Source organism: Pristiophorus japonicus, chromosome 15 (genome assembly GCF_044704955.1).
Source record: "Pristiophorus japonicus isolate sPriJap1 chromosome 15, sPriJap1.hap1, whole genome shotgun sequence".
Taxonomy (NCBI): Eukaryota; Metazoa; Chordata; class Chondrichthyes; family Pristiophoridae; genus Pristiophorus; species Pristiophorus japonicus.
The window spans coordinates 76,767,643-76,793,970 of NC_091991.1; the positions used below are offsets into that span (position 1 = coordinate 76,767,643).

At 47.1% G+C, this 26,328-nt stretch overlaps 1 protein-coding gene across 3 annotated transcripts in view; it reads left to right on the forward strand.

Annotated features, from left to right (window-relative positions):
• LOC139280864 (A disintegrin and metalloproteinase with thrombospondin motifs 20) overlaps positions 1-26,328 on the forward strand; it is a 551,188-nt gene that overhangs the window by 316,578 nt on the left and 208,282 nt on the right. For all 3 annotated transcript variants that reach the window (XM_070900621.1, XM_070900622.1, XM_070900623.1), the window contains 10 exons: positions 2,540-2,635; positions 9,846-10,012; positions 10,239-10,368; positions 11,599-11,725; positions 13,802-14,012; positions 14,697-14,861; positions 20,981-21,145; positions 21,975-22,094; positions 22,346-22,453; positions 25,416-25,580. In XM_070900621.1, coding sequence (XP_070756722.1) covers positions 2,540-2,635; positions 9,846-10,012; positions 10,239-10,368; positions 11,599-11,725; positions 13,802-14,012; positions 14,697-14,861; positions 20,981-21,145; positions 21,975-22,094; positions 22,346-22,453; positions 25,416-25,580 — 1,454 coding nt within the window. The remainder of the gene's footprint in view (positions 1-2,539; positions 2,636-9,845; positions 10,013-10,238; positions 10,369-11,598; positions 11,726-13,801; positions 14,013-14,696; positions 14,862-20,980; positions 21,146-21,974; positions 22,095-22,345; positions 22,454-25,415; positions 25,581-26,328) is intronic.

A 26,328-nucleotide genomic window follows, 5' to 3' on the forward strand; every position in this document is an offset into this window, starting at 1 on the left:
TGAATTGATTTTATCCTCTGTTTATACAACCCTGTAGCTGTGTACAAAAGCAATTTATGCCTGGATTCCCCTGCATAGAATCCAATCATGTGTAATACCCTTAAGTGTAATCAGAGCTATTACCCATAGTTATGAGCAGAATCCAGTTCTTGTTCCCATCTGCTGCGCTGAGAATACGTGGAGGGTCACAGAAAGGTCGGCGTACATACTGATTCGATGCAGTTGCCTAAAGTAAAATAAGATTGCTGAGAGATATCTTTAGCACACCTTGAGTATGGCTCCCTCCTTTTAAATGGTGACACTAATGATTGCCCTCACTAGAGAATGTGCTTCATTCAGGAACAGTGCAACTCCAGCAGTTTAATGTGTCTCCTGCAGTTTTAACTAATGGTGATTGAATGGAAAACTACAGTACGAAATAAGCAGCAAAAACATGTCGGGTGCAAATCTTTGGAAGTGTGTACTGAATTGCATCAGCTAATTCTAATTGTGTGAGAAGTGATAGTTTATGTTTTGTTGAAGTTTACACACTTTCTCAGCTGACTTCCTTCAGTCTCACCTTATAACTGTCACAGTAATTGCTCATACATACATTGAGGGGCATCGAGTTCTACGCCTTATGGTGAGGGGTGTGTGGTGACAGGACCAGAGTTAAATCCCTGTTCAAGAAGGCTATGGGCCTGTGGAGAAGAGGTGAAGTGATAGTTGGAAGTTCTGCCTGGATGATTCCACTGGAATTAATGATGGTCTCATGTAGTTAAATATCTACGAGGTCAACCTGATCAATAACTTGACGCTGAATTAGAGTCTTTCAAATGTGCACAGAATTACTGAACTGTGGCTGGTTTATCTGAGGGGTTTAGGGAGGGAAGTCCGAAGTGTGAGGCCATGGTGGCTGAATGCACAACTCCCAAAGGTGGGGTGAATGGAGGGAGGATGTGCATGAAGCCGAAGTGTTCGGGGGAGTTGTAGTGCAGGCACAAATTACAGAGATGGAAAGTGGTGAGGCGATGGAGGGATTTGAACACAAGTGATTTAAATACAAGCATATTTAAAATTCCAATATAGGTCAGTGAAGTCAGGAATGATAGGCGAGTGAGACGGTATAGGATAGGATAGGGGCAGCATTTGGTCACCACTCCTAAAATGTTGGCTTGAAATCCAAACATCTCTGTGAAGTGCCATGGGACTTTATAAAGACAGAAGCTATAAGAATTCAAGTGTTAGCCATGACTATCTGGTAGCACACTCACCTCTGAGTCAGAAGGTTTTAGGTTCAAGTCACACTTCGGAAACTTCAACACTGAGGGAGTCTTTCAGATGAGACGTTAAACAGAGGTCCCTGTCTGTCCCCTCAGGTGGAAGTAATAGATCCCATGGCACTATTTGAAGAAGAGCAGGGGAGTGTCCTGGTCAGTATTTAGCCCTAAACTAACATCTCCAAAAGATAGAGGGGGCGAAATTGCCCCGCGTCCCATTTGGGGCGCACAATTTGAATGAAATGAATATTTGGTGCCCAGCAAGATGGGCCGCTAAATGTCCCTGAATTGGGGTCTTTATCTGAAAATAATGTGTGGGACGGTATCTTAGGCATGATTCACCTCCGTGGGCATTAGCAGGGCGCTAGGCTCAGTGCCGCGCTGATCACGTCAGTGTTGCGCTGACATGTCACAACATCCCTCCCCTTTTAAAGGGGAGGGCCGCTGTGAACTCTGTAGCCACTTTCCTGACGCCCACTGGGCCACCAGGGAGGGTTTCGGCCAGGCCAGTGGCCCGGCACCCAAGGGGGGGGTGCCAGGCTGCCTGTTGACGGCCCCGCCGATCCTGCGGCTGCCACTGTCAGGCCGACTGCAAAGTCACCCAACAAAAAAAAGATGGCAGCTGTGGCGCAAGGCCCTCCCCATTAAGAACGGCCGGGGCGCCCCAGTCATGATAGCTTCGCGACCCGCGAAACTGTCGATGACATTGCCCCTTGCCAATCTTGTGTCCCTCACAGGGTGCAAAGGGGTCGGCGCACGGCGATAAGAGGTCGGCGCGCACGGTGATGACATCATCACCGTGTGCGCCCCCACCTGGGGCGAAAACTAAGGGGCGCAGCGCAAACCCGTTTTTGCACGCGGCATCCCGGCGGCAATTTCGGGCGCTAATGGGAGGTGCTAAAGGGGCTATAAAAAGGGGCAAATTCGACCCCTAAGTGTTTGATCATTATCTCATTGCTGTCTATGCTATGCGTAACTTGGCCAGCGCATTTTCTACATTACAACAATTATTACTTTTCAAAAGTAGTTCATTGGCTGTAAAGCGCTTTGGGGCATCCTGAGGTCTTGAAAGGTGCTCTATATATATGCAAGTCCTTTCTTTCTGTAACTGCGAATTGGTGCTGCTGATGAGTGAGTTGCAGCAACTTGGTGCGAGCATAAGATCCAATGTGGAGTCACAATCAATGTGTTATGGATCAACTCTTGGCTTGTGCTGTGGATGTTAATAGAAGAGATTAGCCTATGCACTGCCTGTACTAATATTATTGATTTATTTTAAGGGTACAATGTTGTAGTACAAATACCTTCAGGAGCAACCAATATTGACGTACGGCAGCACAGCTACTCAGGAAAAGCAGAGGATGACAACTATCTTGGTGAGCAGTTTGAGAAGTATTGTGGTTTATTTGTTCAGTACTTTGTAGTCTTCAGCTCTCTGTAGTCGGGTATCATGATCCACTTTACCTTTAACAATTCAGCCAACTCCCATTCACAAAAAAACATCTATTCAAAGATTACAATCTTGAGAAAAGTTGACTTCCTTCACAGACTATTATCTTATAAGCAAAATTTATTTTCCTATTTGATACCTGAATTGCAGATTCAGTTTATAAGAGTATTGGCCCTTCCATAATTTGTATTTAATTTTCTTCTAAACCTCTCTGACTCTCTATTTCTCTTTCCTCCTTTAAGACACTCCTTAAGATCTATCTCTTTGACCAAGCTTTTGATCATCTGCCATAATTTCTTCTTATGCGGCTCGTTGTCAAGTTTATTTGTTTTGTGTTATAACACTGCTGTGGTGCGCTTTGGGACATTTTACTACGTTAAAGGAGCAATATAAATACAAGTTGTTGTTGTTATGCCAAAATGTATCTATTTATCTCTCTGCAGTGGCTAGAGAAAACTATTTTCTAGGAACCAATTGAAAACATCATATCATCATCATAGGCAGTCCCTCGAACGAGGATGACTTGCTTCCACACCAAAAGGAATGAGTTCACAGATGTTTCAATGGAGGACCCGATGTTCCAGTCCTGAACTCCAGGGGTAGAAGATGCCTGTGTGTAGATTTTTTTAACATGTGGTGACCGTTGTATGTCAACCACCACATGGGCTTGACAGAGCTAGGCCTTTATCCAGTGGCAAGGATAAACCAGGACGACTGGAGACCTGCTCTGCTGCACGGACCTAGTGCGCACACATATCACAGTGTGGGCTGGCCCGTGCTGCCCCTGGGCCCTCGGTTCTTCTGGGCCCCGTACCCCCATTTGCCGCACCTCCGCCACAATCTCTTGCCTCCCTCCGCCGCAAATATTCGCCGCACCTCCGCCACAACCTCGCACCGCTCCTCCACCACAAACATTCGCCACTCCTCCACCACACCATATACTTAGTGTATGCCTCTTTCCTAACCGTCATTCATCCATGGAGTCTCATTAGTGTTTAGCTTGTTCTTGTTTTTTTGAGAATATATTTTTCCTGGACTCTGTTGAACACCGTTTTAAATGTTTCCCATTGCTGTTCTACATCAGTTTACCAATTTTGTCGTCCATTTTATTTTTCCATGCTCTATTCTCAGTCCCTCAAAATCAGCTTTTCTCCAATCCATTACCTTGGTATTTGTCATGCTTATGTCTTGCTAAATTATCTTAAAACGTATTATATTAAGGTCACTATTGCCTAGATGTTCCCCTACTTTTCCTTGTCTGATCTGCTCTGGTTGATCCCCCATTAATAGATCCAATAGCGAATCCTTTCTTGCGCTTTTTACATATTGGGTTAGAAAGAAGTCCTGTACACATTGTAGGAACTTCATTCCATTATCCCCTTTACCTACCTCTTCTGTTCAATTGATATCAGGCTAGTTGAAATCCCCCATGATTATTATTCCTTTTTTTTAAAAACTAATTTCCCTAATTTGTTCTCATATTTCTTCCTTCACCTCCCTTCCACTAGTAGTGCTATGTAAACTACCCGCATTAGTGTGATTCATCCTTTAGTATCTTTTATCTCTATCTATACACTTGCAACACCGTCTTTGAAAAAAATCTCTTCTTAACTTCTTTCCAAATTCTTCCAGCAGACAAGGATCCCTGGTCACTTCCGCACCTCAGCAATCCTCCTCCATCACAGTGGCTCAACCTCTGACTAACCATGAGCAACGCCACGGGAGACTTGCTAGTAACCTTGGGGTGGGGTGAGGAGGCAGGAGTCGTTCATTTACATAATGTCATGAACCATAGCAGCAAGCTCGATCTGTTTAGAGAGATTGTCTGAATGCTGAGTGTGTGTTACTCTTATTTTGATTCATGTAAAAATGGTATGTGTATTACACAGAAGCATTGGTTTATTGGTTCATTTAGAATTTGTGCTATTGCACTTGGGAATTCTTTTGCTGAAGTGACTAAGTTGATTTGGGCTTATAAAGTTCTGCAGAGGAAGTTTCCTGTTTGACTGATGATGTGGTGAAAATTGAGCTAGTCTTTATTGGTATGTAGTGGAGTGCCATAAAGTTAGTTTATGGGTCAGCCTGACTCAGTTGGTAACACGCTGATTCAGAAATTGTGGGACCAAGCTATAGTCCAAGACTTCAGCACTTAAACTGGACTGACCATTCAGTGCCATACTGACGGAGTGCTGCATTGGCAGAGGTGTTGTTCTGTGGATGAGATGTTGGCCGGAATTTTGTGGAGGAAGGCAGGCTGGGGGCGGGAGGGCTCCAAGGTGGTCGAGAAACCCAGGAGGCCGGGATTCCCGCAGGCCATACCGACTTCAACGGCAGGGCCTGATTTTCATGTGAGGCCTCGGTTTCCTGCCCACAGCCAACTATATTGACGGGCTGGCTGGCTGCGGGCGAGTAGGCCGTTGTCTGCACAGAGGAGGGAGGGAGGGTTCGCATGGGGGGTTGGGCCGTTAAATGGATCGGGCTTTGCGTCGGGTGGAGAGGGTCAGGGGTCAGGCAGACGAGCGGAAGGGGGAGTAGTGGGTCAGGGGACGATCGGGAGGGGGAGTAAAGGGTCAGGGGTCGGGCAGGCAATCGGGAGGGGGAGTAAAGGGTCAGGGGTCGGGCAGACGATCAGGAGGGTGTGTAGAGGGTCAAATGTTGGGCAGACGATCGGGAGGGGGAGCAGAGGGTCAGGAGTCGGGCAGACGATCGGGAGGGGGAGTAAAGGGTCAGGGGTCGGGCAGACAATCGGGAAGGGGAGTAAAGGGTCAGGGGTCGGGCAGACGATCAGGAGGGGGAGTAGAGGGTCAGGGGTCGGGCAGACGATCGGGAGGGTGTGTAGAGGGTCAAATGTTGGGCAGATGATCGGGAGGGGGGGCAGAGGGTCAGGGGTCGGGCAGACGATCGGGAGGGGGAGTAAAGGGTCAGGGGTCGGGCAGACAATCGGGAGGCTGTGTAGAGGGTCGGGTCAGGCAGACGATCGGGAGGGGGAGTAAAGGGTCAGGGGTCGGGCAGACAATCGGGAGGCTGTGTAGAGGATATCGTGGCCATACGATTGAGAGGGGGGTAGAGGATAGGGGGGTGGCCACCCCCCCAACCCCCACCCTCTACCCCCCTCTCAATCATATAGTCACCTCCCATCCTCTACACAGCCTCCCGATTGAGAGGATGGGGAGGGTGGAGAGAGGTTTGGGGCCGGATGATGGTGGGTGAAGGGAAGATTGTGGCCAGCCACCTGAGGATCACGGCCAGCCTCAGCATCATCGCTGGGGGTGGGGGATGCCTGGGGGTGTGATCAGATACATCGTGGGCGGGTCTCCAATTGCGGGGGGGTAGGTTAGCTAGTAGGTAGGGACACTGGATCCAGCAAACCCTGTCCTTTCACGGGCTGCTGCATTTACACACATTGGCCCCAAGTTTCTACACGCGGCGAAAAAGGTGCACCTCAGAGCTGGGTGCCTGTTTTCGCGCTGAAAACGGCGCCGGAAAAAAAGTGCGGTATTCTGGAGCTCGATGTCTGCTTGGCGCGGCGCACAGGGGGCGGAGCTTACCACTCGTGCCGATTTTGTAAGTAGGAGGGGGCGGGTACAATTGAAATTAGGCTTCTTGGTGCCGGCAACCCTGCGCGTGCGCATTGGAGCATTCGCGCATGCGCAGTCTGAAGTAAACATTGGCACTCGGCCATTTTTAAAAGTACTGCAGAAAAAGTGAAGATTTGTTTCTTGGACCCCTGCAAAGGCTTGTATTTTAATTTTCTTGATATTTCTGTGTGTGAGGGAGTGCTTTTTGCAGCACTGCTGAATAAATCAGTGAGTTCAGCTTTTCACTGCTAAACTTGCAGAACCGGTGCCTGCAAATTAAGGACTGTGTGTTTGGAGAAATAAAAGTGCCAATTCAACTTTGCAATGGATCAACGTCCACCAAGAACAAAGAATTTCTTGCATGAGGAAGCAAACCATTGCATAATATGTGGTGTTGACAATGCAGCACCCATTCTGCAAATTTAAATATAAAGATGTCGATGTGGCTGCCTCTCCCTGTCCAAATGGCCTCAGTCAGTCCCCCTCACAGCTCGAAGGCTGCTGTTGTTCTTTCTTCGGCTCCCGGCCAGCCACTGACGCCGCTGCAATCCCATGGCCGAATGGCCTCATGTCTGCTCCTGATTCTTCGCTGCCTTCGAGCCACTGACGCCGCCCCATAAGCGTGGCCGAACGGCCTAAAGAATTTTAAATCTGCAGCTGCGTGTGTCCTGTGTTCATTCTTCGGCTCCCGGCCAGCCACTGACGCCGCTGCAATCCCATGGCCGAATGGCCTCAAGTCCGTCCGGGTGCTGCATCTTCGCGGGGAATGAAGGCCTGCCTCAAGCACCACAGCTCAGCTCGAAGGCTGCTAGCTGCCTGCCGCTGCCGTCGAGACACTGACGCCACACCCCTGCCTGAAAGGTCTGTCTGAAGCACTTTCACACAGGTAGGAACATGGTTTATTTAATCTTTTCTTTGCTTATAAATTTTTATTCAGGTTGGATTTATTTGTATAATATTTGTATAAGTATAAATAAGGATTTATTGTAGAATTTAATGACTTCCCCCCCCCCCCCCACCTCGTTCCCTACGCCTAATTTGTAACCTGCGCCTGATTTTTTTAAAGTGTAGACAAGGTTTTTTCAAGCGTACAACAATCTTCACTTACTCCATTCTAAGTTAGTTTGGAGTACGTCTTCACTGTGGAAACTTTGAAATCAGGCGTCAGTGGCCGGACACGCCCCCTTTTGAAAAAAAAATTCTGTTCCAAAGTGAAACTGTTCTACCTGACTAGAACTGGAGGAAACTAAATGTGGAGAATTCCGATTTCTAAGATAGTCCATTCTCCACCAGTTGCTTCTAAAAATCAGGAGCAAATCATGTGGAAACTTGGGGCCATAGCTAGTTCCAAAGGAATTAGTTGTGTGAAAAGCACTTTGCCGGTTGTTACGCAGTTAAAAACAGAATGGAGGTTAAAAGTGAAGCTTTCAGATTCATTATAATATTTAAATTGACATTCTGTCCCCTGGGAGCGGGTTGGTCGCCCGCCCACCCCTTTCCCGCCTACGTTTTAAAACAGAAGTGGGCGGGTTGGAGGCGGGATTGGGATCGGGTCGGGAATCACATCTTTAACAGTTTAACTACCCCATGCTCCAAACCCACCCGTTTTTTTTAAGGTTAAAATTCCCACCCGATGGGCCCAAGTTTCCACATGATTTGCGCCTGATTTTTTAGGAGCAACTGGTGGAGAACGGACTATCTTAGAAATCGCAATTCTCCACATTTTTTTTTCTGCAGTTCTAGTCAGGTAGAACAGTTCTACTTTGGAACAGAATTTTTTCTTCAAAAGGGGATGTGTCCGGCCACTGACGTCTGATTTGAAAGTTTCCACAGTGAAAACGTACTCCAAACTAAAGTAGAATGGAGCAAGTGAAGATTTTTGTAGAACTGAAAAAATCTGTTCTACACATTAAAAAATCAGGCGCAGGTTACAAATTAGGCGTCCAGAACGAGGTGGGGGGGGGGAAGGGAACTCATTAAATTCTACAATAAATCCTTATTTGTACTTCTACAAATATTATACAAATAAATCCAACCTGAATAAACATTTATAAGCAAATAAAAGATTAAATGAACCATCTTCCTACCTGTGTGAAAGTGCTTCAGGCAGGAAGAATGGTGCAGCAAGCCTCACAAAACGAGGGAGCCGACCGAACGCGGGCCGGGGGGGAGGGGGAGGGAGGAGGAGGAAGCCGACCGAACGTGGGCCGGGGGGGTGGGGGAGGAGGGGGAGGAGGGAGCCGACCGAATGCGGGCGGGGCAGGGGGGAGGAGGGAGCCGACCGAACGCGGGCGGGCGAGAGGGAAGGGAAGGGAGCCGACCGAACGCGGGGATGGGAGGAGGGAAGGGAAGGGAGCCGACAAACGCGGGGGGGGGGGGGGGGGGAGGGAAGGGAAGGGAATGGAGCCGAGGAACGCGCGGTGGGGGGGGTGAGGGAGGGAGGGAGCCGACCGAACGTGGGGGGGGGGGGGAGGGAAGGGAGTCGACCGAACGCGGGAGGGAGGGAGCCTACCAAACGCGGGGGCGGGGGGGTGGAGGGAGGGAGCCGACCGAACGCGGGGTGGGGGGGGGGAGGGAGGGAGGGAGCCGACCGAACGCGGTGGGGGAAGGGAATGGAGCCGTTCCAGTCAACTGGCGGGAAAGAGAGAAGGCTGCAGGAAGCCTCAGAAATTGAGGAGCCATTTCCCGACGGCAAAAGGGGGAGGTCGTCGGGAAACGGCTGCCTCAACTTTCTGAGGTCTCCTGCAGCCTTCTCACTGCTACAAGAAGCCTCTGTGCTGATGGCAATGTACTTTTATTAAAAAATGTTCAAAAACTAAACAGCTACAAAGAACTACAAAGAACTACAAAAATGGTCGAGTGCCAATGTTTTTTCACACTGAGCATGCGCGAACGCTCCAACGCGCACGTGCAGCGTTTCCGGCAGGAAAAAAACTAATTTAAATAGTACCCGCCCCCTCCCACTTACAAAATCAGCGCGAGTGTAGGCTCCGCCCCCCTGGGCGCCGCGCCAAGCAGACAAGGAGCTGCAGAACGCTCCAGAATCACTCGTTTTTCTTCCGGCGCCGTTTAAGGCGCGAGCTGGGCGCCCGTTTTTTATCATGTGGAAACTTGCGCCCATTAACTCAAGATCTTATCTGCCTGTTACAGTGGTTCGTGTGTAGATTGACGATCCTATGGCACCATAGGAAGAGAGTAGAGGGTCCTCTCTTGAGGTCATGGTCAACATACCTCCCTCAAGCAATACCAAGCACCGAGAAATTATATGAAGTAGTTTCCTACCTCAGCACTGCTCAACTTTTCTCAAGATTGTAATCTTTGAACAGATGTTACGGCAGTGCATAAAATGGCTGCTGTATTTACACACATGGCTAGTTGCAAAGGAATTAGTGTGTGAAAAGCACTTTGAGACGTTTTTGAAATATGCATCATTCACAACCTAGAGGTTCAACATTTTCCACGGGGAAGTAATAAAAGCCGATCTTTGTATAATTTGTGATCTATCTGCTTAATTTCAACTCTACTTTCCTAACGGAATATTTCTGTTCTGAGCTTTAGCGTTATCTGACAGTCAAGGTAATTTCATCCTGAATGGAAACTTTGTGGTGAGCATGTTTAAACGAGAAATAAGCTTGCAGGGAACCACGATTGAATACAGTGGCTCGGACAATGGTGTAGAGCGCATTAACTGCACTGATCGCATTGAGGAAGAGCTGATTTTACAGGTAGGATTTTTCACAATTCTTTCTTATTTATTTATAAATTATGATTCTCTGCCTCCGTGATCCTGGAGCGAAGCCTCCCCTGCCAAGAGTGCGCACTAGGAATTCCCGTGCGCGCTTATGATTTTTCCCAACCATTATTTTTGGAACACTAAACAGCGCTTGTTATAAGCACAGCATCTTGACATTAGTTGACCTTCACAGATTGCTTTCTTTTACAACCTGCTAGGTTTTATCTGTTGGAAATTTGTACAACCCCGATGTGCGTTACTCTTTTAACATACCCATAGAGGACCAACTGGAACAGTTTGTTTGGGATCCGTATGGTTCATGGCAAGAGTGCAATAGACTGTGCCAAGGTAAACTCTGATCTGTTGTTTACATTTCATTTTTGAATCTTAACATAAGTTTAATATATATAAAAGATATTTAGCTGTTGGCTTCAAAGTGGGCCTTTGTGAAATGTGAACAGTTTATACCTTTTTCCTGGGGGTTACATCCGCCTTGTGCCAGAGGTGTCACAGGAGACCGGGGCGAACCTCCAAAGCACTTCAGTCCCTCTTGGCTTTTCTTCATAGGTTGCACTGACTAATGCATTATATCAAATTGTGTCTCTATCTTATTTATATGTGACATTACAGGGGAAACAATTCACAGCATTTCTACTTCCGTTAACCTTCCAAGCAACTAAATGCTTGTGGGACTCTTTCTCATTAAGTCAATTCCCCTTTAAATTTGATAACACAGCCAGTATGTATATATTTTAACTGCAAACTTACACTAAGGACACTTCTGAATTTTGTAGACAAACCAGGAGCTTCCCAATGACTGATTCCACTGTGCTAGATGCAGTTGGTACACTCAATATAAGCACTCTATTCTCGCATAACAAGGTGGTGACTGTTTAAAGTAGCTCATTACCATTGTGCTGCCAATCCTACCCACAGTGTGGAGAAAGCAGGATTATCTTATTTAAGATCTTTCTTGAAGTGAATTCATCTTGAATTGATGTGCACATATTTCGACAATATTACAGGGAAGGCATTGAGGCAAAGCCAAATTGTAGCAGTTTTCTTCTCCAATTTGTTTCCATCCTCCTTTCTTGAAGGTATTGATTCCCTTCTGGCTACAGCTGCAAAGGAATGAGACATTCTCCAGGAGCTCACCTATATGGTCATTGTTCACTCTGAGTATTGGTGGGCTATTCAACCATGGAGGGATTCTCTCCTCACCTGATGCTCTTTGAGACGTCCGGTGGTCGTGAAAGGCGCCATATAAATCCAAGTCTTTCTTTACACTCACTTCTGAAATTACCACTACACCACAGCTTGTCTCTTTTTCTACGGCACCCAATCCTCCTGGATGTCAGGGCGGATTGAACTTCACTTCCTGGCAGTGCATCTCAGTAAAATTATTTTGTAACAACCAGACTATGGTTCTGTATATCAAAGAGTACATTGATCTTATTCAACGAACACTCCTGCTACGTATTATAAACTAAAACATTAGACTTGCTGTCGGCCAGACTCCAGAATCACTGTAAAACACGAGAATGTGTGTGCTGATCTGCTTTCATCTGTTACACATAGGGGAACGGAGGAGGAAGGTTGTCTGTGTGCGCAAGAGTGATCACTTGGTAGTTTCTGACCAAAGATGTGAACATTTGCCTCGGCCAGCCACAGACAATGAGCCATGCAACGCAGAATGTGAGCTAAGGTAAAAAGTAGTATTTTAGTTTGTCTTTATGAAACCGAATTTTCAACAATTCACTTCTGATTTAAAGCCAAGGACACCGTTAGGCAACACATCAGAAATCAAGTATCCGTTGTATGGCGGTGTATGGGGGCTGTGTTACTATTAACATACACCCTTTAACAACCATGCTTAAGCAGAGGTGGCAATGAATCAAGGATGATGCAACTGGGCCCCGAACACTACTGAATGTTGAAAGGGTTAAGTTCAGCGTAAAGGAAGCAAGACTTTTATTTTGGAGAGGCCTCCTTGCACACCACATTTTACTTAAAATCCACTGCTCGGTAGGGTACCAGGTGGAGCAGTGGATCACAACATTGGGATTAAAGTTTCATTTTGATCATTGAAAAACGAGTACCTGGCGTGGTGTAATTGCTTGATTTGTGCTCCCAGCATGCACTGGGAGCAGAAAGCAAAATTTCTGTGCCCCCACTCTCCATATTTTTTCATTACCTAACTGTAATGTATTTACTTCATGGGTTCTTTGCTTAAGAATTCATAGCAACACATTGCTATTAAGAATGAGTTGGTTTATTAGTAAAGGTTTAACAATCACGCTACACATTAACAGTTCATCCACCAGGCTCACAACCGCCTGCCTCATCGTGGATCCCCTAAACCCCAACTGACTGGGGTTTTATTGAGTCTTGTGAACATCACATGATTAGCTAAGCCACTCATAATTCAACAACTCTACAACTATTTTAGTTGAACCTGTAAATCAAATGCCCCCTTATTAAAGGGGCACCAAAACCAACAAATGAACAAATTAAACTTTAGACATTAAACAGGTCAAATTAAAATTTGGTTGCCGGGGGTGATGATGCACTCCATTTCCTCCGACGCCCACTCCTCAAGGAAGGCCACGAGTGTACCGGTGGGCACCGCGTGCTCCTTCTCCAGGGACACCCTGGCTCGAATGTTCAACAGCTCTACAACTCTTTTGGCTGTAAAACAATAAATCAATTAAATCAAGTGCCTCCTGATTAAAGGGGGGGGGGGGGGGGGGCACTCCAAACAGTTTTCAAGTGCCCGGATTTTTTGGTTTGGGGGGGGTGGGGTTTGTGGGGTTTTTTTGTGTTTTTTTCTTGGGCATTAAAACCACAAATTATACAAGTGCCCCCTGGCTAAAAGGGAGGGGACACTAAAACCTGGCACAATAAAACAAATTAAACTTTAAAACCTATAAAATCAAATTAAAATTTGGTTGCCGGGGGTAACGATGCACTCCAGTCCCTCCGGCGCCCACCTCTCGCGGAAGGCCGCGAGCGTACCGGTGGACACCGCGTGCTCCATCTCCAGGGACACCCTGGCGCGGATGTTCAACAGTTCTACAAACCTGTGAGCATACCCAACGGTGCACATAGTACACTAACCTAATATGAGAAGTGTTAAGTTCTCACCCAGTTGTCAATGGGTACAGGTCCACAGCAGTCTTAAGTTTGTACTCAGTGGAGATTCTCATTCAGGGAAGCCACAAAGATTGGCTGGTGTGCGAGAAGGAAATGCTGCACTGGTGCAGTGCGGAGGTGCTCTGTTAGGGGCGATTTTCAATTGCCGGCAGCCATTTTGTGCCTGAAAAGCGGGTGTTTGGCAGTGGAAAATCGTGGGGTGGGTGGGACACCACGGCCACCAAAGGCCACCTGATGCAGCTTTCGTTTGGTGCCTGCAGCTTGCTGACCCGGAAAATGGTTTGGGCCTCCTGATTTTGGGCAGATTGGCCACTCCCCTAACTTACAGCCCATTTCGAGCGGAGAACCCCCCTCCAAAGCATCCCCCCCCACCCCCCCTCTGGCGTGGCAGTACATTGCTATCTGGCTGTTCTATCTGGGACTGCTCAATGCTAACACTCGGTGGAACAAGCTGATAAATGGTTTAATTCTGCCACACAGTCTTCACCTTGACGAGCACCGAAAGCCTTCAGGTGAAAAAAAGAATCTCATTGACCATATTCTTGTGAAAGGTCCAATGAATAGGTGCTTCATGATGGAATTAAAAACGATTGACTTTAAAATATAAGTAGTTCTGCTCTGATTCTAGGTGGCATGCAGTAGGTAAGAGTGAATGCACAGCGCAGTGCGGACCGGGGTACAGAACACAAGACATTCACTGCATGAAGTATACCCACGGTAAAGGACCAAGCGAGCCCGTGGACGACAGATACTGTAGTGATCAGCCAAAGCCTCCCAGCAGAGAACCTTGCCATGGTGACTGTCACAGGACTAGCTGGCATTACACATCCTGGTCGCAGGTAACGGTTAGACTGAGGCAAGCTAATTACCTCACACTGTAGCGGGATGAGCCTGGATTTTGTGATCAGTATTATGCTAACGCCAGCGGGAAGATGCGTGGGCCGATATGTGTGCGCACTAGGTCCGTGCAGCAGAGCTGGTCTCCAGTCGTCTTGGCACTGGACCAAGACCTAGCTCTGTCAAGCCGGTGTGTTGGCTGGTGTGCAATGGCCGCCACACGTTAAAAAAATCCACGCACAGGCATCTTTCACCCTTCAATTTGTAGTTCGCGACCTGCAATATCAGAAACACCTGTGAACTAATCCCGTTTTGGTGTGGAAGCAAGTTATCCTCGACACGAGGGACCGCCTAAGAAGAAGACTTATATTAAATTGGTTACCGCCAGTGTTAGAAGAACGGCAATCAGGAAATCCATGCTCTGTAGTCAATCTGTTCTGAAGTCAATATTGTTCTGAAAATGTGCACCTCAAAAGAACTGTGACGATAATTCATATTACCTGATATTTATAAAACAGTGCATACAATACTATGAATAACATCCACCTTTATTAAAATGAAGTCCATGTAGATAGAAGGATTACTCATGGGAACAGGAGAATAATATTGTATTTCCAATTCATATTTAGGTCTCAGTTGTACATTCCCATGTACAATCTCAATGATAAGTATTTTGGTTTTCTCAGTGTTCAAAAAGCTGTGGCAGTGGAACACGGACTCGGGAGGCATACTGCATGAACAACCTTGGCAGGCGTCTCGTTGACCAAGAGTGTAATGAGCATCAGAACGTCGTATCTCAGAGATGCAACGAATTTTCCTGCCCTGAATGGACAGCCGGCGAATGGAGCGGAGTGAGTAAAGCTTTAAGGAGTTAACAGAATGACGCAAAAGACCAAACGAATGTGAATACTCGCCTGAGGAATGGCACTATATATAAATCAGTGGGCTGCATCAGAGTGTTGGGGCTGGTAGGAGCCCATGACTGTATGTGCTGTTGGGTCTGGGTCCTTGGGCAATATCTAAACACTGTATCAAAGGGAGAGAGAATATCTGACTGTAACCTACGCAGGGTGTTCGTGTGCACTTGTTGGATGAAGAGTAGCATTGGCTTGAGGCCTGGGAGCCTGCCACTCGCTTGCTCCCCCGGCTGGGTTGTGCTACATGACTTGTGGAGAACTGAAAAGAAGACATGAAAATTAAAATTTAAAAAATGCACAGGTACGAATCTAATAGATTTGTGATCTTTTCTCAAATTGGCCATGTGATTTTAAAATAAATGGCTACAGTAGTGATGTAAGATGTACCTTATGAAGTCTACCAAACTGTGAGGGTGAATGCAAGAAACTGGAGTAGGAACATAGGACCATCCAGCCTCTCGCACCTGCTCCGCCCTTCAGTTATATCATGGCTGATCGAAATCTTAACTCCACTTAGCCGCCTCGACTCCATAATCACTTGATACCAGAGTTGCGGCTAAGGTGTGTGGGCATGCGGCCACGCAGGGTCTGAGAGGTCCTGCGCAGGCCACTCACCGCTTTTACATTGTAGATACCGCCCATGCACCAAAGTATGAATGGACCGCGCATTGGGGGAGGCAGGTCGCGCAGGAGGCAGAGCGGTTTATGGGAATATTGGGGGAGGCAGGAGGCAGCAATGGGGAACATTGCTTGATGCCCTTATCTGACAAAAATCTGTCGATCTCAGTGTTGAACATTGCAATTGTCCCAGCATCCACAGCCTTTTGGGGAGAGAGTTCCAGATTTCCACCACCTTCTTTGTGAAAAAATGCTTCCTGATTTCACTCCTGACGGGCCGAGCTCTACTTTTAAGATTCTTGTTCTGGATTCCCTCATCAGATAAATAGTCTCTCTGTGTCTACCTATCAAGTCCCATTATCATTTTAAATACCTCAATTAAATCACCCCTCAACCTTTTAAACTCAAAGGAATATAAGTCAAGTTCGTGCAATCTGTCGTCATAACTTAACCATTTAAGATCTGCTATAATTCTGGTGAATCTGTGCTGTACTCCTTCCAAGGCCACTTTATCTTTCCTGAGGTTAAGTGCCGAAAACTGATGAGGTCTATGCAAGGCTCATAAAGACAGATATGCGGCAAATTCAGTCCCATACAGATAAATGTACGGTAAAAATATATCATAATGGTGGAAGTCTCTGTGGAGTGGGGGAGCAGAGATTCTGGGATGGAAGTGCACAGATCCGCTGGAAACGGGAAGCACGCACCCAGTTTGATGTGTTTTTAGCGCCACGGCGTCTTGAGCGAAATTCCGCTCTTTGGCTTTTTCTCTCGGCAGATCGGAAATCACTCATAATGGAGGCAGTAGTGAGGCAGTGAGCACACTTGAGGGGCGGAAGTTAGTGGAGGGGTGTGGAGTGACCACTGCAATGACGTCATCACGGCGCCGTGTCACCGCGCCTCTCCCCTTCACTTAAAGGGGAGAGCCGATGCGATTTTCAAAGTTCAGTCCACTGGGTCACCAGGGAGGATTTTGACCGGGCCAACGGCCTGGCACCCAAGAGGGGGTGCCAGGCTGCCTGTTGGCAGCCCAGCCAAACCCGGGGGCATAATTGTCGGCCCGACATGGCAGTCGGCCGATAAACAAAAACATGGCGGCGGCAGCAGTGCAACCTCCCCTTTATTGGGAGCCACACCGCCATTTCAGAAGGCCTCAGCCTCACTGGACCATCTCAAAAAAGCAGGTGTTGGCATTTAGGATCGGTGTGGGGGAGAGCAGGGAGCGGGTCATCGTCGGGATACCACAGGAACGGAATTTTGATAAGGGCGGCCATTACACGAGAAGTCGGCGGCCATTGCACTCTGCAGCATGGTCTCCGATTTCCGGTGTTAACAGACCTTAAGGGAAGGGGCAATTTCGGCCCCCTGAAGTGTTGCCAGAAAGAGCCATATCAATAAGGGCAAATGGCTTTTCTAGCGAGGGACTTAGATTAAAAGCAAGGAGATGTTGATTAGTGCGCACGTCATTGGCTGGGCCACAGGGGAAGTATTGTGTACAACTTTGGACACCCCATTGTAGGAAACATATTGGGAACGGTGCAACATAGATTTACTGGGATCAAACCTGGGAGAAGAGGGTATCGTATAATGAGACTTAGAAAAATGAGGGCTATATTCACTAGAATAGAGAATGTAAAGTAGTGGTCCCAGCAGAGAGGGTGAGATCATGGAGCCACCTTGTACTAGAAGTACTCAAAGCTGGTCAGTAAATTAATAATGTAACAACGTGAGAAAAGACCATTGGGTCCACTCCATCCAGGATCAATCCGACTGCTTCTAACCAGGAGGCATAAGCTTAGCTACGTGCTGCAATAGGACACTTTTCGGTGGCTTGCCTTACGCAGGGGGTGAAAAGCAGCAGGGAAAACAAATTAAGATTGGAGGCTGAAGGCCTGGTTGAGGAGAAGGATTTTATTTAGGTTTTTGAAAGAGATAGTACGGTGCAGGTATTTAGGAAGGGAGTTCCAGAGGGCAGGGAAGAGCAGCCACTGAGGGTAGAGTACGGTAGAGGAGAGTATAAAGAGGGCATGTGCAGGGAAGTATGGCTGGAGACCACCGAGATAGATGGGGCAAGGCCATGGAGGGAGTTGAAAGTAAGGACAATGTATTTGGGGTCAGTTCTTGGGTGCATGGGGAGCCAATGGAGCTTGGCAAGGATGAGACTAATGGGAGTACAGGACTTTGTGCAGGTGAGGATGTGGGCTGTGGAATCCTGAATGAATTATAAGCTATGCAGGCTGGCTGAGAGATAATCTACAAGCATCACTAGGGGAGGATAGAATAAAAAAAATTTTGTGCAAGGGTTTGTTAGAATATGGAATGCATTACCACAGCGGCTATGTAAGCCGAGTTGATCACAACATTTAAGAAGGAATTATATAAATACTTGAATAAGAAAACATTTAAGGGTATAGCAGAAGAGCAGGGAAGTAGAATTAGAGTAGCTAGTATCCAGAACTCCAAGCCATCATCAATACCTTCACCGAGGCGTACAAGAGCATGGGCCTTACACTAAACATCCATAAGACAAAGGTCCTCTACCAACCTGACCCCACCACACAGCACTGCCCCCCAGTTATCAAAATCCACGATGAGGCATTGGACAATGTGGACCACTTTCATACCTCGGGTGCCTACTATCAACAAGGGCAGACATTGATGACGAAGTCCAACACCACCTTCAGTGTGCCAGTGCAGCCTTTGGTCACCTGAGGAAAAGAATGCTTGAAGACCAGGACCTCAAACCTGGCACCAAGCGTATGATCTACAAGGCAGTAGTGATACCCGTCCTCCTATATGGCTCAGAGACGTGGACTATGTAAGGCAGACATCTCAAAGTGCTGGGGAAGTACCACCAGTGCTGCCTCTGCAAGATCCTGCAAATTCATTGGCAGGATAGGCGCACCAACATCAGTATTCTCGATCAGGCCAACATCCCCAGTATCGAAGCACTGGCCACACTCGATCAGCTCCGTTGGGCGGGCCACATCGTCCGCATGCCCGTCACTAGACTCCCAAAGCAAATGCTCTACTCGTAGCTGCGACACGGCAAGCGAACCCCAGGGGGGCAGAGGAAACATTTCATGGACACCCTCAAAGCCTCCTTGACAAAGTGCAACTTCCCCACGGACAGCTGGGAATCCCTGGCCAAAGACCGCCGAAAGTGCAGGAAGAGCATCCGGGAGGGCGCTGAGCACCTCGAGTCCCATCGCCGAGAGTATGCAGCAAACAAGCGCAGGCAGCGGAAGGAGCGTACGGCAAACCAGGCTCCCCAACCACCCTTTCCTTCAACCACTATCTGCCCCACTTGTGACAGAGACGGTAGGTCCCGCATTGGACTCTTCAGTCACCTGAGAACTAATTTTTAGTGTGGAAGCAAGTCATCCTCGACTCCGAGGGACTGCCTAAGAAGCCTAGAAAGAAGCAGCATTGGCACAACGGATGAATAGCCTCCTCCTCTGCTGCTATTTCTATGACTCAGTGGTAAATTCTGCATTTAAATGTATTGAGACTGATAATGTGATGGTTGGTGTTGGGTAGCATCAGTGCAAATGTGACATGGATACCCTTATTATTGGGCACTGAGGCATGTTGTGTGCTCATTGCAGCATCACATGATTGAGGAGCACCTGTGACAGGAAAGTCGCGTACACCTTGGTGCGAGTTAGGACACGGACAGCAGAGTTTCAGATGACTTCAGGTTTACAGAGGGTAGAATGTGGGAGGCGTTAGAATAGTCAAGTCTAGAGGTAACAAAGGCATGGATGAGGGTTTCAGCAGCAGATGAGCTAAGGCTAGGCCCGAGACGGACGATGTTACCGACGTGGAAATAGGCGGTCTTAGTTATGCTGCGGATATATGGAGAACAAGTGTTCTAGCCAATATTTATCCCTCAACCAACCTCAATGCAACTGATTTGCTGGTCATTATCTCATTGCTGTTTGTGGGATCTGGCTGTGTGCAAATTGGCTGCCGTGTTTCCTATATTAGACCAGTAACTACACTTCAAAAGTACTTGATTGGTTGTAAAGAGATTTGGGATGTCCTCAGGTAGCACCATTGGGGCCGAAATTGCCCCTTCCCTTAAGGCCTGTTACCACCGGAAATCGACAGGCACGCTGCGGAGTGCGATGGCCGCCGACTTCTCGTGTAATGGCTGCCATTATCGAAATTCCGCTCCTGCGGTATCCCGGCGGTGACCCACTCCCCGCTCTCCCCCCCGCTCCACCCCACCCCCGCCGCTCCACTGCTGCTGAGCTGTCCTAAGTGCATTATCAGAGTACGCACCGCTGATGTTCACCCCGCCTCCCGCCCGATGGTGAAATTCCGCCGAGAAAATCTTCCTCCCGCTGGACGGTGCCAAAACCTGCTTTTTTGAGATGATGCAGTGAGGCTGTGGCCTTCTGAAATGACGGTGCGTCTCCCATTAAAGGGGAGGACACACTGCCGCTGCTGCCATGTTTTTATTTCCACCCGACTGCCATGTCGGGCCGACAGTTATGCCCCCGGGTTCGGCCATGCCGTCCACAGGTAGCCTGGCAAACCCCCTATTGGGTGCCAGGCCAATGGCCTGGCCGAAACCCTTCCTGGTGGCCCAGTGGATCGAACTTTAAAAATTGCGCAGGCTCTCCGCTTTCAGTGAAGGGGAGAGCTGTGGTGATGCAGCGCCGTGGTGATGTCACCAGCGCTACGCTGTTGACTGACGGAAGCGGCAACTCTGCACCGCCCCCCCCCCCCCCCCCAACTTCTGCCCCTCAATGTGTTGACCATCGACCTCACGCTCCCATTGTGACCGACTTCTGGCCCGCTTGGGGAAAAAAAGACAAAGAGCTGAATTTTGCAGAAGAGGCCACCTCATCCACTGCAGTGGTGAAAACATATCAAACATGGTAGATGCGACCTGTTTCCGGCGGGGGTGATTTTCGGCCCCCCCACCATCCATGTTTTAAGCCCAAAGACATCCTCAGTGGGCTAAGGGATTTCTGTCATCTACAATTTCAGGGTTGCAATTCTATGGCCACCTGCAATCCATTGCGTTCTATACTAAATTCTCACATTGTGACTCTGCTTCACAAAAGATGAAGCGAATGATACCGGGGCTACAAGTTTTACATTTTGAGGACAAGTTGCATTGACTATGCTTGTATTCTCATGAGTATAAAAGATTAAGGGGTAATCCTAACTGAGGTGTTTAAGATGATTAAAGGACTTGATAGGGTAGCTGGAGAGAAACTATCTCCTCTGATGGGGGGAATCCAGAACAAAGGGGCACATAACCTTAAAATTAGAGCTAGGTCTTCAGGGATTGTGAGAGACATTTTATAAATGCAAGTTCTTTCTTTCATTCAAATTGGCAAAATATAAGCAATTGATATACAGTTAGTATTTGGGTTGAAGTTTCTGCCTTCACTAAGTGACCACTTGTATTATTTCAGTGTCTCGTAACATGTGGGAAGGGTGCACGACATCGGCAAGTATCATGCCTGCTGAATAATGAACATCTGAGGGATGATTTTTGCAACCCAAGTACTAAGCCAGAGGCTGCAGGAACCTGTGAGCACCAGGAGTGTGCTTCATGGCAAGTTGGAGCATGGGGACAGGTGAGTGTCGATCCAGATTTTTATCTGTATCAGCATCGTGTTAGCCTGGCGGCTGTGTATGAGAACACACTCGCACATATCCAGGATTCGGTGCCAACCGCAATTGGATTGCAGAGGGAGGCAACTGCTGCTGAAGCTCTGCATTTCCAAAGGTCCACACTTCCAACAGGTAGAGCCACCGTTTAATGGGGAGTGGTGTGGGACCATGCTGTGGTCAGGAGAACGATGGCAATGCTCTCTCAAATTTTATGGCAAGTTGTGCTTCTCACCAGGCAGCTTGTGAGGACTTCCTCGAAAATTCCTAGCTGTCCATCTAGGGAGAGCTCAAATTTTCACTCATCAGTTGCACTCATCGAATGACAGAATAGTGACTATCCTCCTTGGGAGGAGTGAAGCCGGGTAACTTCAGTGTTACGGTAGCTCTAAGATGACATGCTTGACGATGAAAGGCTGCTACCACGGAAACCACCAGGTAGCAAAAGTCATTACGTTAGTATAGAACATAAGAATTAGGAGCAGGAGTAGGCCATTCGGCCCTTCAAGCCTTCTCCGCGAATATAGGCAAATATACAGTTCCCCAGAGCACTGTTCATTATCTATCAGCCTGACTGGTTTATAGATGGGATCAGGAGGGGTAGAACTGTCATTTGGACACCAGGATTGTTCCGACTTGGTTCCAGATAACTCTGCAAGCCAATGCCCTCAGTTATAGAATAAAGAATTCATAAGTTATCTTGTTTACGAATATCCGAAAGCCTTTTTTTGATTTTCCCTGAAGATATTTTCAGGTGACAGACAACTAATATTCTATCCTGCTGATTTTCACTAGTGTGCTGCTACTTGTGGACATGGATATCAGATGCGTGCAGTGAGGTGTGTGGTCGGGACTTACGGTGCAGTTATAGATGACCGAGAGTGCAATGCCGCAACCCGTCCAAGAGATAGCCAGGTAAAGAAAAACATTTTTCTATCCCTTCATTAAATTACATATTCATACAAACAATAAATATTCTAAAATAAATTATTGAATTTCCTACCTTGAAAATTCAGCTGATGAAATAGTGGAACAGAATTTTGGCTTGCCACCTGGGTATATATCGCAGATCACTCCCCTTTCCCCGTTATAGAAACCGCTCGACTTTAATTTCCGCACTGTACGGATTGAATCTCTGTTTTTGATTAATCTTAATTTCCACCCAGGACTGTGAGATGCCCCCTTGTTTAGAGCCTCCAAAGATGGTTACGACCGCACGCCCAGCTGTTCAGAGGGGGATGATGACCCAGTGGAGATTTGGATCCTGGACTCCTGTAAGTGACTCTATTTTCCCAAGAAACTGTCTCTTCCAAGAGACAGAAAACTCAGGATCAAAGAAATCAGGTTCTACAGTCCCGCTCAGGTAAAAGCTAAAGCGCAGATCTGGTACAGTATCGATGTATCTGCGTACTGTTGTCAGCGTATATCTGTGTGTTTATTCCTATCCATGGGCCGAGTGGTGCTATAAAACAGGACACATTTATATCACCATAGCAGAGGAGCCATTGTTTGAAAGCGGAACAAATGGAAGTTACAGATGGAGAACAGGCGTTTTTTGGTGATAGGAAATAGCGAGGTTGCAAACTCACTGGCTCCTTACTCGTCTGTGCATCATGTGGAATTTCCCACTTGATTACCAGCCAATGTTCTCTCTTATATGGACTGTGGAGGAGTTACATCGCATACAAAATTGGTGATGAGAGAGCCAGTATTTCATCTATGTTGCATCTCAACGGGTATGACAACATGTATAAATGGTATATGTCCCTGAAAATATGTGTGTCTCCTATTATATGCCTATCAGTGTCACCTTTTACATGTATTCTAAGTTTACCTAAAATGGCAGGTCTGGACTCCGAAAATAGGGTGTGAAAGGGCAGTCTTTGTGACCATAGATCAGACATTCAAATTGGAAGGCCCACATTCCCAATAATATTTTTGTTGTTTCAAGTCTGCCTTTTTTTCAACAAAACTTAGAATCAGCCAACAAGCAATCCATGTAGTTGGCAGGCAAATGTGAATATTAATTTGACTAAGATAAGTGGTTGTGTTGAGCCAGTCCCAGGCATGGCTTTCTTCCACAAAATAAGTTGCCAATAGTCATGTTAAAGATTCTTTGTGATGTGTTTTTAACACATGATCTGTGCATTCAAGGAATCCAAAGCTACAGCATCCTAATTTTAAAACTGCAGCCTGGTATTCTACTTTTAAAAGTCAATAAGAGAGAGGTTCCTTCAGGCAGGTCATCGGCAAGTGGTGGGGACTGAGGACGTAGGAAGTGGTGACGTTGCAAACTCACTGGCTCCTTACTCGTCTGTGCATCATGTGGAATTTCCCACTTGATTACCAGCCAATGTTCTCTCTTGTATGGACTGTGGAGGAGTTACATCAATATGAATCTTGGCAAAGTAATAGATAGTGATGAGGATAGTTATAGGTTTTAGGATGGCATGGGCAGAAGCATGGCAGATGGAGTTCAGTGTGAAGTGATGCACTTTGGGAGGACTAATATGGAAAGACAGTATACTATAAATGCCACGATTTTGAAAAGTGTAGATGAGCCGAGAGACCTTGGTGTCCATATTCACAAATCAAAGATGGCAGGGCAAGTTGATAAGATGGTTAAAAAAGCATATGGGTTACTTGGGTTTATAAATCGAGAAATAGAATATCAAAACAAAGATCATGCTGGAACTTTATAATTAACTGGTTAGACCTCAGCTGGAGCATTGTGGACAATTCTGGGCACCAGGAAAGATGTAAAGGCCTTAGAAAGGGTGCAGAGGAGGTTTACCAGGGTGTTGCCAAGATTGAGAGACTTGGGAGAAGTTGGAAAAGTTCGGACTGTTCCCCCTGGAACAGAAAAGGTTACGAGGTGATGAGAGGTTTTGATAGAGTAGATAGGAAAACATTTGGGCGCGTGGGTCAATAACCAGAGGTCCTGGATTTCAAATCATTGGAAAAAGATCTAGAGGGGAGATGAGGAGAATTATTTTTCACCTCGGTGTGGTTAAGATCTGGAACTCACTACCTAAAACGGTGGTGGACACTGATTTTATAAATAATTTTCAAAGGGAGTTGAGGATGAGGAACTTACAGGGTTACGGACAAAAAGTGGGGATATGGCGTGACTGCTCTTTCAAAGATCCGGCACAGGCAGAATGGGCTGAATGGCCTCCTGCTGTGCTGTAATTTTTTATGATTCTATGTCTCTGGGCACAATGAGGCTGCCAAGAAATTCCTCTTTTCCTGTCCCATTCCCACCTGCCGCTAATCTCAGGTGGTTAAAATGGGAATTACAGGCAGGCCCTTCTCTCACCTGTTGTGAAGAGATGCTTGCTGTTCTTTTCCTCGTGTTGCCTTTCCATTGAAGGCTTTTGGAATTGGTTTTAGTCCTCCCCTCTTCGTCAGTTTGATGAAGAACAAAGAAGGAATGCCAAGGATGTCTGATGGCATCAGAAGTGGGCCACCTGCACCTACCTTTATGCTGCTAACTGTATCTACATGTCCAAGCATAGCTATCTGTGCGCGACAGAGGAGAACTGCCTTCACAGGCTCCAGTTCAGCAGATAGGCGTTTATAGAGCTGTGTCTGCTGCAAGAAGATCTGTAGCTACCCTACAGCACAGAGTAAGCACTGCTAGTAGCAGCCAAGGTTCCGACAGCCCTCCACGTTTATATCTGCAGCTCCTCCCAAGCTATTAAATGGGATGTTGGCATTTAATAGGCTGGAAATTCTTGCAGCCTGCTGCCAGAGATGTATCCAACAGGCAACTAATGCAACTTACTCCGCTGCCTCTCACCGCACCCATTCACAATCTTCCAGCATATTCTGCATCACCAACAGAGATCCAGCCATTATGATGTAAATTCAACAATGTTCCAAAAAATAGTCCATATTCCAATAAAATTGATGTGGCACTCAAATAAGTGATTAGGATTCTTTTCGTTTTATTAAATTCTGTATTTCAGTATAGCCCTCTAAAAGACCCTGAAATAGGAATAGCCCACTTCATATTGAGCAGGTATATTGCAAATGACATTTATGAGCTCTGGAAAGGTTTATGAGACCCTTTCCATGAGGTTTAGTGCGTCAGTTTAAATGTACCGATTTAAGATGAGGAGCTTTTTATTGTATTTTCCTGGTGTTTCTTTTACTGAAGTTGAAAGTATAAAATGCAAGTTTAAGGCTGGAACGATTTGTTTTTTGACTCTCGGAAACACGTTGTTGTTGCAGTGTTCGGTCACCTGTGGGAAAGGAGTGCGTGCTCGCTATGTCAGCTGCAGAGATGCCCATGGTGGCGTTGCCGATGAATCGTTCTGTGCCCACTTGCCTCGCCCTCCAGAGGCGTCACCGTGCTTCAGTCCCTGTGGACAATGGCGTGCTGGCGACTGGTCGCCTGTAAGTGCTCCAACTTCTGCTATCCGAAAGCATCATTGATGGAAAGCCATGGCATTTTATTATTGGCAGGTCAAAGTGCCGACACACAAGTAACTATGGTAACCAAAGGGACGATTCCACAATCCCAGGGGGCGGTTTTGCTCACAGGGGGTTCAGGTCTGAGGATGGGGGCTACAATGTTGTCACATGTCTTGGCAGAAGCCCTAGGTGACGGTGCTTTTCGCCACTTTGCCCTTTTTTCCCGCTGCTTATTGAGGAAATTCCACCACACACTACAAGGAGGATATCGTCAGTGATAAAACTGCTGATTTTAGGTGCTGGCCCCTCACCTTCTTGGCAACCTCTGTCTAAGAATATACATGAATTATTGCACCAACTGGTCTTTTTCTTTGCCTTCTAATTTTCTCCCCTTTTCTTTCCTGTTCCTAAAAATGCTGGAATTACTCTGGTTGGGATTTGGTTTCATTGAGGCCTGCAGGCCTCTTGTACTCTACTCAAGTGGTCAAGCTAGGCAGTGAGCATCAGCAGGGTATTTCACCATGAAAGGCATCACAAGCGAGCATTGTAGCTCTCGAATGATTTCAGCTGACTTAACAAAGATGGGGTATCGAGCCTGCGGCCTTCTCTGTAAGGTTTAGTATAGAATCAGCACAGAAGGAAGCTATTTAGCCCTTCACACCAATGCCAGGTCTTTGAAAGAGCTATCTACTTCCTGCCACTCCCTCCACTCTTTCCCCATAGACCTGCA